Consider the following 13,160-nt stretch of genomic DNA (forward strand, 5'->3'; position numbering starts at 1 on the left):
GCTTGTGGCAGAAACCAGCTATTCCATCCATATGAACACCAAAGCTGGAAAAATAAACAGGACAAATGGTATCTTTCACCAGACTTGAAGTAAAAGCTCTGCTGTGGTGGCAGTCCTAAAGAGCCAGGCTGACCCCCAAAGCAAGCAGCTCCAACAGCGTGAATCATTCCCATACCAGCTCTCCAGGCTGCAGATGAGGGCAAACCCCAGACAGACGAGCCCTCCTGTAACAACGGAGCCTGCATGCAGCAAACCAAAAATCACCGACGTAGACAATTCGCCTCACATTCCTCAAGAAACACTCATCCTCGATGAGTTTGTGAAACCTCCTGGCTCGGTCTGGGGCGGGAGGGGGGAACCAAAAGCTTCAGCTTTGCCGGCTGCAGAATGGCCTGGATTGCTGTGCACGTGTTCAAGCCCAGGGGCTGCTTCCCTTGTCTTGCATGTCTTGCTCAAAACGGTGCAGGGTGAAGGCAAAGCAAATGCAAAGTGGTATGAAGAGACTTGCGGTTCTCTCTCTGTGGGCATAAAGGCAGGCAGTGGCAGCGAGACAAGGCAGGATGGAGCACAGGAGAGCGGGATCCCTTTCTTACGAGAACTGGGTTGATGATTCACTTCTCAGCACTGATAAAATGAGCTTGGTCATACATGTGCATTTGCAGTATCAAACGTCGTGAGGCCGGGAAGGCTTATCTGATGTCAGTTTGAGACTCGTTCAATCTAAACATACTTGGCTGCTGTTTCAGTCTCCTGCTGTGATCAGATTGCAAGTAAGTCTAAATATAAAATCAGAGAAAACAGGGCTGAAAAGGAATTTGAGCTATCGTGTGATTCAGCCCCTGCCCCAAGGTTGCCTCCTGATCTGCTGTATCTATGTCCTAAGAGATGACTGCAGAACTTGGTTTCAAAGATGCTCTGGTGAAGGCGACGTTGCCGCTTCCCAGGCAGTCGTCTGTTACTGCTTGTCCTCTCCAGTGTGGCAATGGAGAGCAATTCTTCCTATTTCCTGCAGCTCTTTGAGTGCCTAAAGGCTGTTGACGCAAGAGTCATCTCTTTAGACCAAAGAAGCCCAATTCCCTCAGTCCTTTTTTAGGGATCACTTTTTCTCCAGTCGTTCCCACTGCCCTCCTCTGGACCCAGCCCAGTTAGTCCCCATCTTGCTTGAGGGGTGGCACCTCAGATAAGCATGGTATTTTGGCTAATGCCATATTCTGCACAGGTCCTCCGCAGAGCAGAAGGGGAACTTTACATCGTAAAGGTTTTGTAGGAGGATTCCTACATCTACATCCCAGCGTGACATTTGCCTTTTTCACAGCCGTGTGAGGCTGTCAACACTGTTCGAGCGTTGCAAGTGCTGTAGTTGCCAGGCCTCTGCTGCAGCAGTGCTGCTCAGCCTGTCCTTTCCCCCCTCGCTGCGGGCACCCACTGCCAGCTGCAGCAGCACGTCCGAGTGCTTCTGAATTGCGATCACCCCCTCCTCACCCCCATCAACACTTTCCCTGTCCCCAGATCTCTTCTGGAGCAGAGAACTTCTTGCCTGCAGAAATACCTCTCCTTTTTGGCTCCAGAGGGTGAGCAGTGACACTCTGAACATAGAGGTAACGTTTGCCTTGCCTTTAATGGACCACACTCGTGTCTGACACGGGGAAAATGTCCGTTTCAAAGCTCTACACAAGTGCTAGGGATGGGGGTCTCTATCGGAGCTCTCCAAGACGGGACAGAGCAGCTTTGCAGCGCAATAGCAAAACAGGAGTTTTGTTATAGTCCTTCCTTGCCTGCAGAGGTGCAGCAGCGATAGACAGGGTAGCTGCGTCTGGGCAGTTATGTTCAGTACTGAAAGTATTAAATAGAAGCAGGGTCTCAGAGCAGGCAATTTCATTTTTTCTGAGATATTTTAATCTTCCGAATGGACCTCACAATCCCTGTCTGAAAGTGCCAAAGCATTTTTCCTTCAGAGCGCAAACAAGTAAGCGAGGTTTACTTTGCTTGACCTTTTCTGATGACACTGCCACCCATGCTGTGCAAACAGTCACTGGAGCTGACACCATCTCAGCTTCCCCGGCCTGGCGCTGAGGATAAATACAGCGTGTGTCCTGAGAAGAGTCTTCCTTGTGTTAACTTGGGCGAGGCACTGAGCCGGAAACTTTTGGTTTCGCCGGTGAGTCTTCGCAGTTAGGGAAGCGATGTCCGTGTTTGGTTAGCAGCGGGAGGTGAAGCTGCCCCTGTCGTGGCTCTGCCCGTGCTCCGTGACCGTGGGCTGTCACCCCACTGCTATTGCAGGGCTCGGTCCTTCTACCCCTCGCAGCCGAGAACCCTGCTGACTGGGACGTTTAAAGGAAAGACGTCTTTCCCCTTGCTTGGAGATAGAGTTTTGCTTCTTGCTGAAGGGTCTGGACGTATTTCTTCTCCCCATCTTACGGTGGCAAAGGTTTCTGTGTTTCCCCCCTTTAAACCCACTGGCACCCGCACTGACAAAGAGGTTTCTTTACCATTAAGGAAGGAGGAACAGCATTATTTTCTCAGCACAACCCCATCCTGGCTGAATTTATGTCTCTGACCTTTTACCCAAAGGCTCTTTACACTTGACTGAAACGGAAGGTAAAAGTAAATGTAACTGAAAGAGCCCATTGTGTGTGCAAGTATAAAGGCTTTTGTGTGCAGAAGGTGGCATGCGACCGCTTGTGCAATGAGTCGCCGAGGAGCACCTCGGTTTGTGCTGTTAGCCCTGAGACCCGTGGGGAGTGTGGAGCAAGAGCCCGGATGGACGGAAACCCAGCGCAGGCTCCAGCCGGCCTCAGATCGGCACTTCTCCACCAGGACCCTCGCTGCTGGCAACTTCCAGCCAGGGTGCACCGCTGCCTTTGGTTTTTTTTCTCCATATGCCTGTGACCAAGCGAGCCCCTGTGGGGGGCTGGGCCTCCAGCCCCTTCTCTGTGGAGCCACGAAAGCAGGGACAGATTAATAAAACATCAGGGCTTCTTCAACGGGATTATTTTAAGTGGTTTTCCTGAGTGTTGGTTGGAGCAAGGATCAGAGAGGACAGGGATCCGTAATCCTATTTATCTGAAGCCATATAATCTTCCTGAAGCTCTTTAATGGTGCCCAACTCTTTAATTACAGAGCACCCGCACGGGCTGCTGCAGCCAGGCCTACCTGCGAGCCCGCTGCGGAGAGCCGGGGCAAGGAGATCTCCCTGCCGGCTTGCGGCTCCCCTTCGGGCACTTGACCCCTCGGAAGACCCATCTTTTCGGGCTCTGCTCCCCGAGGGGTGCAGAGGGGCCAGCGGGGGCTGCCGCCGCCTTTCTGCCGGCAGGGACGTGTGCCGAAGGGACGTTTTTTTCTCCACTTCGTCAAACCGAAATCGCTCTGCCGGGGACCAGCGTCGCCCCCGGGCCCCCTCCGCCAGCCCCCGGGGTGCGTGAGTGGGGGGGGGGGGGGGACGGACACCCCCCGGGTAGCCACCGGGCTCGCCCTCCCCGGGCGGACCGAGGGATCCGCCGCGCCGCCTTAAGGGGGTGTCGGCGAGGGGAAAGTCCCCGCCCCGCCGGCAGCCGGTGCGCGGGCGGGGGCGGGCCGCGGCCGCCCCCTCGGCAGCGGGGCACTGACAGCTGCCCCGAGCGGGCACCCGCCGCCGCCGCCGCCGCCGCCGCCGCTCTCCCGTGCCCGGCAGGCGGCTCGCTCCCCGCCGCGGCCCACCGCCGCCCCATGGAACCCCCCCCCTCCCGCCACCACCGCCACCACCGCCGCCGCCGCCGCCGCCGGGGGGCGGGCGGGAGCGTGCCGCCGCAGTGAACCCGGCCGGCGGAGCGCGGGGGGCGGCCGAGCCCCCGCGCCGCGGGCACCATGGACAGTATCCTGGAGCCCTTCCCCGCCGAGCGGCTTTTCCCCGCCGCCGGCGCCGGCTTCCTCGACCTCGGCGACTTCAGCGAGGCGGACTTCCTCAGCAATGTGGTAAGGGACCGCCGGCGGCAACCCCCCCCCCCCCCCCCCCGCCCCCCTCCCGCCCCCGCCGCCCCGGGGCGGGCGGCCGCAGACCCGGCAGAGGGGACGGGACCCGCCGGCGGGGCTCGCCGCGGCCCCGGGGTCGTGCCCCCGAGCGCGGAGGTGTCCCCGGGGGGTGCGGGTAGCCGGGTGCCCCTCGCCGCACACGGCCAGCGCCCCCCGGGACCGGCCCCGCCGCCCGCGGGCGTCCGGCACCCCGAGGAGATCCCCGGCTGGGGAACGGCAGGTTTTTTTTTGGGTTTTTTTTTTTTCTTACAATGCGCTTTTTTTGAGACTCGTGGCCGGGGGAGAAGCGTGCGGTCCCGGGCGGGGAGCGTACAACCTGCCGCGGCTCCGCTCGGCTCGGGCGGCACCGGAGGCACGGCCGGGTGCCATCGGGAGACCTTTGGGCTCCGCACCTCCGCTCTCCTTTGCTGGTAACTTTTCCTCGGAGCGGCATTTGGGAGACGAAGCGTCTCCCGCTTGGCGTCAAGGTTGGGCTGATTTACTTTGGAGAGAAGGGTGAGGGGGAAGAGCCACTCGGGAGGAAAACGCGTTGCCAGTCCCAAGAAACCAAAGGGGCATTGTTCACCTCTAGGGAAACTGCCCAGCCTCTCCGAGGAGTCATGCGAGTCGCCAGTCCAGCGGCTCTCCCTGAGCGGCGCGCACAGGCTCTTCGCTGTCCTGCCCCAGCTTTCGGTGGGAGTTTGTGCTGCGAATCCCGCAGCCCCTCTGCCAGGGAGGACCCGGCCCTGAGGCAGAAGGGCCCGACCTCGGAGGTGCTTTGGGGTGAGGGCGAGGGCATCATCCCACGCCGGGCAGCGGAGCACCGCCTGCACTCGGGGCTCCACCGGCCTCCGAGCAGCTGCAGCCGTGGGACGGTGTGCCCGCCCCGGACAGAGAGATTTTCGCCACGGCTTTTTACTCCCCTGTCACAATACTGGCACCTCCCGCGTTCCCACTGTAGCACTGCGAGCGTCTCTGAGGGCTACCCTTGCAACGGGAGCAGGGGAGATGCCAGCACTGTGACACAGAAGCAGGGGACAGGGAGAGGAGGGCTGTAGCCGTTAAACACCTGATGAACCCACTTCTGCTTTGCTACACAAAAGATACCTAAAGCCTTTTATGCTGCCTCCCTTGTGGAGGAGAGAGGAGAGATGCAGAATTTGCATAAATGTTAAGCGCACTACACTCGGTGTGTGGAGACAAACCAGGTCTGGGAAAGAGATTATGCAGGCAGCCCCATCTCTCAGAAATCGCACCAGCTCCTAATTTCCGAGATACCGCCGTGCCGCAAGGACCGACTCCGGTCGGGCTCTGCGGGAGGCAGCACGGTCCCGCTGTGTTCAGGCAGACCTTCCAATGGCACGTCACCCCAAGACGGAGCGCTCACTCGCACCGCGAGGCCTTGCCTGCTCATATCTGAGAGACCTGTTGTCAGGAGTCTTGTGCTTTCCCTAATTCCATATATATGCACTGTGGATGAAGCTATGCTGATACGAAGTGCTTTTTGCCAGGACCGTTTATTCCCTCACCGAAGTGAAAATAGTATGTATTGGCACCAGCCCTTTTACCTAAGTGCAACACAGGCTGCAGTCAGAAGTCGGGGAACCCCTGACCAATATAGGCGGTACCTCTTTATAGCTTAAATACATCTCCTGCCTGCAAGCATACCCTGTGAAAAAGAAGCTTTTGTGTAAGAGTGCCATCTGGTGCCACCTGCCAGGACAGTGTGTTTCAAGTGTGCGGTGGCCATGTGCAGGCTGGCTCTGTCCTGCCTCATTTAAATGGCCTTTCTGCTTGGAGAGCTGCTTTTGGAAGTAGCCTACCCTTGCCTTCACGTTAACTAGGTTGCAGTGACTCAGGCAATGTTGTGCTCAACTTACAAGTAGAAAGAATTTTAATTTTTTTTGTGAGTTTTTTTTTCCCAACCGCCAGCACCGCAAACTTCTGCTGGAGTATGAGAGTCAAGCTGATACCTTCTCTTGCTGCAGATGATAAACATAAGAGGTTCTGTAGCCGCTTCTCGCCTACCAAATCTGTTGGTGATACAAGAGCCAGAACATAATACATCACCCTCTTTGTTCTCACTCTGCATGACAATATGGGGGGAAGGAATACACTTACATTTTCTTACTAAATCCAGCAAATCTCCTGGGATCTTGAGATGTGTTGAGAAGTTCTTTTGACACAGAACTGTGCAAAGCATCACCGTGCACAATAGCTCACAAAGTTGCCAGTGCCTTTGCTTCAAAGATGGCAAACTTTTCCAGATATTGTTCAGCAAGCATTTTTCTTAGAGCAGGCCAGGAATTTTGGCCACAAAATGCCAGTATGAAACTTTTTGTGAGGATGATTTCTTCTATTCCGAAAGGAAGCGGAAAGAAAAGATGGATGAACCTTACTGCAGAGGCTGTGCTCCTTTGGGGCAAGAATTACACTTCTCTGAACTACTCTCCTTTCCTGAACCTTGGCACTCCTAATGAGTCATCTTGGTCTTTAAAAAATGGTTCTCTGTATTGTTCATCTAAGGTTGTGACAAAGTAATGAAGGCACGTCTGTAGATGCATCCTCGAAAAGGTCTGTGTGCTTGAAACAGAAAAAAAATATTAATTTGAATTAAGTGGGGGGGGCTGCCATTCGGAGGGACCTAGCCAGGTTGGAGGAATGGGTCGACAGAAACTTCTTGAAATTCAGCAAGGACAAATACCAACTCCTGCCCCTGGGATGGATGGACTGACCCAGCAGGAGTCATGGGGCAGTGCTGTGCCCCGGTAGCAAAGGCAGCTAGCAGCTAGCAACAGGAAGGCGGTGGTAGATAGGCAGAGGGAAGTGATTATCCCCCTTTTCTTGACAATCATAAAACTGTGTCTGAAATACAATGTCCAGTTTTGGACTGCCCGGTGCCAGAAAGACATTGATAAAACTGAGTGCGTGGAGGGGATGGTCGCCAGCATAGCTGGGGACTGAAGAACTTCTCCTCTGAGGAGAGGCTGAGGGAGCTGGGCTTGCTCAGCTGGAGGAGAGGCGGCTCCAGGAGGACCTAGCAGCAGCCTGCCTGCACTGGTGAGGAAGTTACTGAGAAGACGGAGCCAGGCTCTTTCCATAAGTGCATGGCAGGAGGATGAGTCGTCATAAATTGGAACGGGGAAGGTTTAGACTGGGTATAAGGAAACAATTTCTCACACTGAGGAGAATTAGGAGTGCATGAGGCTGCCCAGAGACACTGTGGAAGCTCTGTCCTTGGAGGTTTTCAAGACCTATCTGGACAAAGCCCTGAGCAACCTGAATTTAGTGTCGGCCCTGCTCTGAGCAGGAGGTCAGATTAGAGACCTCCTGAGCTCCCACCCAAGCTGCATGAGTCTGTGATTATATGACGGGTTTTGGTGGGGGGAGGTTTAAATCTCAAGGAGAGTGGTGTCTGCTCAGTACTTGGAGGGGAAATCTCCAAGGGACACGAAATGCTTCTTTTTACTTCACTTAGCTTCTGCTAACCAGACTTACATACGATGACTACTAACAGCATTATCAGTCTCCTTTGGCTCAGGAGGCCACCTACTGCTCTTGAACTTAGGCAACTTTGCTCATCTTTTTCTGCCAGAAGGACCTACCATAAATGAAGCTGATCCTTCATGCAGTGCCTGCTTATCAATTTCACCTGTCATCATTTCTGGTCGTTCCTGTGAGCACCCATCTATTCACTTACGGTCTATTACAGCTGCACTCAGAGAGCTCTTACCTTCTCTCTCAGCTCTTATCAGTGCTGTGAAACTCTTCAAAAGCCTTATCTTTTGAGTCAGATTTACCACTGTGCTTCACTGGGTTTGTGACACTCTGGTGTCAGAATGAAGCCAGAATAAACCAGCCAAACAGGAGTCATGTGTTTCTTTTTAACCCAGTACCCCAGTGGGTTTGTTTCTTCCCTATGTTTCTGCGTTTTATAGTATGAAAAATACCTTCAAAGATTATTTTGGATGTTCATGTAAACACAGCTCTATTTTGACTCTATGCTTTTCAAAGCATATTCTTTACCTCCTTCTAAAAGAGAGACATCAAGGCAAAAAAATAGCCTACATACTAGTCGAGGTCTCCACTGTTAGAAGTTGCAAAATGGCAATTCAGGCTGTCTCAGTAGTGCTAACCCTTTGGGGAATGCACAGTAACGCGCTCTTTCACTGTGATCCTGTATGCCTGGGCAATGTGACAAGCGGCATCTTCTGGAGCCTACTGGGGGACAGCAGAGAAGAACGGCTTGTCTCTGTGGATTGCTCCTTGAGTGCAAACTGGGTTTTGTGCCTACTGTGTGCTCTTTTCTTTAATATTGTCCTGGCCCACAGAAAGAAGAAGAGTAGCAGGACTGTATGTAGTGAGCAGGCTGAGGGCGGTGCTGGTGCAACTCGTAAGGGGAGCTTCCCCTGAAGATAAGGAGAGGCTATTTACCATGGTTGATTGTTGCTCTTGCAAGAAGCCTGTACACACTTCTATTCCTCTTATGCCTGCTACAGGGACATAAATAGCACTTAAGTGGTGCTTAGGTCTTGGACCGATCTTTGGTCTGAGTGAGTTTCATGCTGTGTAAGATCCCTCTCACCATCTGTGCACACAGTGAGGATGAAGAGCTCAGGCAGATTTGGTCATCCACTTCTCATCCCTTCCAGTTGCTAGACAGGGGAGCTCTGCTGTAATGGGAGCCTGGCTCTCTGGGACTGATGGTAGTCCCTCATGGGGACATGTGCAGCAAGCATTTTGGCCCTTTATTCCCACGCCTGGTAAAATTTGGTCAGTGACACATCCCTGGTTAGTCAGCCAAGTACTGGCTAAGGCAAGACTTTTTTCTTTAAATTTTGCTTGGAACTTGCCAGTCAGAGATTCTTGTGGGATCTGGAGCACAAGTACAGAGAGACATGGTGGGGCCATCAGACCTGGCCTGATGGAAATTGATCCTAAAACAATAGTTCCCAGATTTTCCTATTTCTTTAGTCTCTTTGGATCCATCTCGTGGTTCCTCCACTTCATGTCCATGCTGCTCCTTACTGGCTCATAGCAGGACTTACACCTGCAGAAGTTCTAGCAGCAGGATGAAGCCAGAGCTGAACGCGGAAGTTCATGGGTCTCTGAGCCTACAGCATCATCACCGCAGGGTCATCACCAGGAAACATATTTCCATTTTGGTAACGAAGAGGGGGAGAGACTTGAACTTCCTTTGGAAGACTCTAGGTCAATACTTTCTCCACAGAGACTGGTAATCATTCGTGTGTCCCTCCTAGCTGCCAAGAAAATGATGAACATTTGGGATACTCTTCCTAAATAAAAACGTTCATCTGTTGGACAACTGCCTGCATGTGCTGGGGATCCACTGGCCTAAATGCTCATCTCAGACCAAGTGGGAGAACCCTTTAACTGCGCTGGTAGGCCAGAGCTAGGAGAGAGGTTGCAACTCTGAGCAGGAGTGCAGGAAGGCATGTGTCCAAAACAGGGTTAAACAGTGGAGACAGCCATCGTCTTGGTGGGGAGAAGCAGGAAGGACTTTGGTGAAGTGCTTTCAGGGTAAACAAAGGGAGGGTTTGGCAGGAGGTGGAAGCACATCTGTGCATACAGTCTGCTCCCACTGAGGGAGGGTGTCAGCAGCACCAGCTGGGAGACGCTGGAGTCGTGTACAGCTCCGGCCATGTCTGCCAGGTGATTCCCATCCCCTCTGGCATAAGGCTGTCATTCAGTGCCACCACCACTTTCAGAGAGGAAGAAACCTGAGGTCTCGTTTGTACAGATGAGACTGTAGAAAGCCTCTGAGACTGGCCTGTTAGACCTCCTCCTGATACCAGTATGAGTGCCTAGCCATGGTGGCTTCTGAATCCCATGACAAGTGTTGGGTTCGTTGATGCAAAGTGCCTTCTGCTGCCCAGGAGCCCATCTGGTGCTGCACTGGTCCCATCCCATGCTGCATTGGTCTCATTCATCACAGTGCTGGTCTCATCCAGCACTGCACTGGTCTCATCCAGCACTGTGCTGGTCCCATCTGGTGCTGTGCTGGTCTTGCTGAAGACTGGAATGGAGCTGTCTCTGGTAGAGAGGGAAATGTGGAAAGAAGAGCGTTTTCTGAAGCAGCCCCTTAAAGGGAAATTTAGAAGTAGGGATTTCATAGCCACAGGTGCAGCCCTGCTATTCAAAATACAGTCAGGCTGACACCTCTGTGATGTACTCTCGTGTTTCCTCTGAGAAAAGTCTATTCCTGCCCTTGCTCCTTTTTTTCTCAGCACTTCCCTGTAGGTTTTAAGACTGTAGTATTTAATTAGCATTTAGTATATTACTTATTTACTATTTAAAGAATTCTCAGTGTTAAGTGAATGAAAACGCTTAACTCTCTGGGGTTGTCTTTGTGACAGCTGCACGGCAGGTCCTCTTCTCATAGCCACAGGTAGGATTGTGCTTGATATGAAGATTTGATTCTCAGGACTGACTTGTACCAGTGCATTTCAAGGAAGGGATGAGTCAACCGACTAAAGCCCGTGCATCCTTGTCCTGTTGTGGACAATCCACTGCAGGAAACGTGCTGGTTCGCAAAAGCCAGTTGGTGACTCTCCTTGCTGCAGAGTTACCGGGGAAGAGGTGCGGCACCAGGGATGAAGCGGACCATTACAGCTCAACTAAGAAATGGCCAAGAGCTGTCTCTTGACCTGATTTGGCCGGGAGGTTTCCCAGGGAAATCCCAGGTCTGTGCTGCAGGGTCAGGTGCAGTCACCTATGCTTCACATGCAACCTTGTGGCCAGGATTGTTCTTCTTCAGGAGAGGTGTCTGTTGGAGGAGCCAAGTGTGTTAGTCCTCACTTCCAGGCCAATCTCAGTCCTGGGATTACTACATCCCACCAATCCCAGCTTTCTGCTGGGGACTGTATTTATCCTCCTTTACACACCTGAACTGCTGGGACTTCACGTCTCCACATGGGAGATGAGAAGTGAGAGCAAGGGTGGAACCAAAGCCATGTTTCTTGGCTGACCCCCGTGCTGGCACCGTGGCTGTCCTGCTGCAGCAGGTGACTTCTGTGTGTGCAACTTGAATGTAGTTTGGTATCCTCTGGCTGAAATCATCGATCCTGTTTTCAGGCTGGCAATAGGACGGGGTGGGTGCTTGCATGGAGCCCTTTTCTTACTCTTCCCTGTCTTTGAAACTCGACGTGTGTTGTGAGTTGTTAGGTGTTTTCTTGGGTTGGTACCTGCATGTTTTGCATCGTACCTCAGAGCAGAAATAGCTGAAAGGTTGTGAAGAGCCGAGGGCATGGCCAGAGCATCAGGGGACTGCAGGTAGCATGCTGAAAGGCAGGCTGTGTCTTTCAACCCAGTTGCTCCCCACATGTCTGTCATAGTGTTTACATCTCTCTAACTTATTCCCAGCTGCTCAAGAAAAAATTTTTTGCTTCTCTTTCTTGTAGGGTCACATCATTTAAGGTTTTCCTTTCCTGTAGTCTCCTGAGCTGACCCGAACACCCCCGCCTTCCCCTCTCACCCACCACTTTCTGACTTCTTTACCCACCTTCTCTTCTCTTTCTTGGCATCTCTCCTTTTACTCCTATTTTCTTAAATGTCTCCAGGGCTGTCTGCCTTTGAAATCATGTGGAGGTGCTCTGATCTGGTCAGTGTCCAAGTGATAGATGCTTGACACTGATCTTGACACATTGTTCAGCCAGAACAAGGTCTCATGAAGGTTGGAACTGCAGATAGTCACTCTTTCACTTTCTTTCTCTTTCTGTTTTATCTTCTCACTTTCTAAGATTGCAGAAATTCCTCATACAGGATGGAAGCAATGTGCATGGCTATTCTCCCTGAAACTAGTATGTAATTTAAACCAGAGCTGGGGTAATTAGTACGACCTTTAGTGCTCAAAGGTGATGCCTTATGTGAGGTCATTCACTGCTATCACTGTCCAGCCTGTTCCAGAGGAAACTCACCCCTGACTACCTCAGCAAAGTTGCTTTTGGCTTCTTTACACTGCAACTTTGTCTTGATTAGGAAAAATGTTCGTTTAGGTCAGTCTGGCTGACCCAATTAGCTAAGCCTGCTCAAAACGCAGTTAACATTTTTCCTAGAATAGATGCAACGTAACGCGTTCAGCTCAGCGATCTGTGTCAGGAGTTCCCCTGCAACAGGAATGTCAGGGCTCCCTTGGGAGGAACCTGGCAGCTGAGGCTGAAGGAGAAATACAGCTTGGGCCTGACACCAAGCACATTACACAGGAGGGAGCTGGATACAACATTGGTTTTGGACACTCATTGGATTTTCAGCATCCCTCCTGCAGGTGAGCTTCCTTAGACTGATGCCCAAAGAACTCCTCCCGTGCTGAGCTCCCCACCACAGTGTCATGGGGGCACTGGCTTCTCCTCCCAACGCCATGGCATGTCCAGGTGGGAGCACTGCAGCTCAAGAATAACACGTCTTTGCTGGCCAAGGCGCAGGGAGTCTACCTTGTGAACCTGCTTCTGGCTCTGCAGTATTTGCAGCCCTCCCTCTCCTGGGAGGAGAGCTTTTCCCTCCAGAAGGGGTAGCTGAGGCAGAGGGAAACCAGGATGGAGAAGAGGACCCAGGTCCAGAGCTTCGAGAGTTAATTGTTGCATGTCAGAGCAGCTTGATGTTAAATGAGTCCCGTAAATTCATGACGGTTGAAGGAAGGAGCTGGGCAGGTGTTTTTGGCTGAGCTCACTGCTGCCCTGGGGGAGGGACTGCAAGCCGGGCAGCTCAGGGAGGAGGAAACCAGCTCTGACATTGGTAAAGACTGTTGATGGAAGGTTTCTTTCAAAGCCTTTTCAGTCTGTCGATCTGAGAGCTCTTTGCCCAGGGAGTGCTGGAAATCTGGCTCTTCTTTCCAAGCAAATGTGGCAGACTGTAAGAGTTGATGAGGTGCCGTTGAGCCACAAATATTGAATTGCCAATTGAATGATGCTGGGTTTGTTTTTGTTGTGTTTTTTCTCTCCTTATGGACAGTGGTGCAGTGAGGTTGTCGGGAATGGGAGAACTGTATTTTAGTCCCAGCTCTGCCAGTTACTTAGTGTGCCATCCTCAGGGTGTCACTTGCAGCAATGCAGCTTTTGCTCGCTATAAAATAGTGCACATCCTTATTCTTACCGACATGTGGCAGTGCCATCAATGGGTGAAGCAGATTAACAAAAAGTTATACTGGGGTGGGGGTT

General features: G+C 52.5%; 1 protein-coding gene across 5 annotated transcripts in view; it reads left to right on the plus strand.

Moving 5' to 3' along the window:
- Positions 1 to 3,582: 3,582 nt before the first annotated feature.
- The window catches only part of CREB3L1 (cAMP responsive element binding protein 3 like 1), a 47,136-nt gene continuing 37,558 nt past the window's right edge, over positions 3,583 to 13,160 (plus strand). For 3 of the 5 annotated variants that reach the window (XM_030005786.1, XM_030005807.1, XM_030005797.1), the window contains exon 1: positions 3,583 to 3,951. In XM_030005786.1, the coding sequence (XP_029861646.1) occupies positions 3,844 to 3,951 (108 nt within the window). In that variant the 5' untranslated portion in view covers positions 3,583 to 3,843. The remainder of the gene's footprint in view (positions 3,952 to 13,160) is intronic. The other 2 variants (XM_030005817.2, XM_041120981.1) reach the window with 1 other exon arrangement.

Source organism: Aquila chrysaetos, chromosome 2 (assembly GCF_900496995.4).
Source record: "Aquila chrysaetos chrysaetos chromosome 2, bAquChr1.4, whole genome shotgun sequence".
Taxonomy (NCBI): Eukaryota; Metazoa; Chordata; class Aves; order Accipitriformes; family Accipitridae; genus Aquila; species Aquila chrysaetos.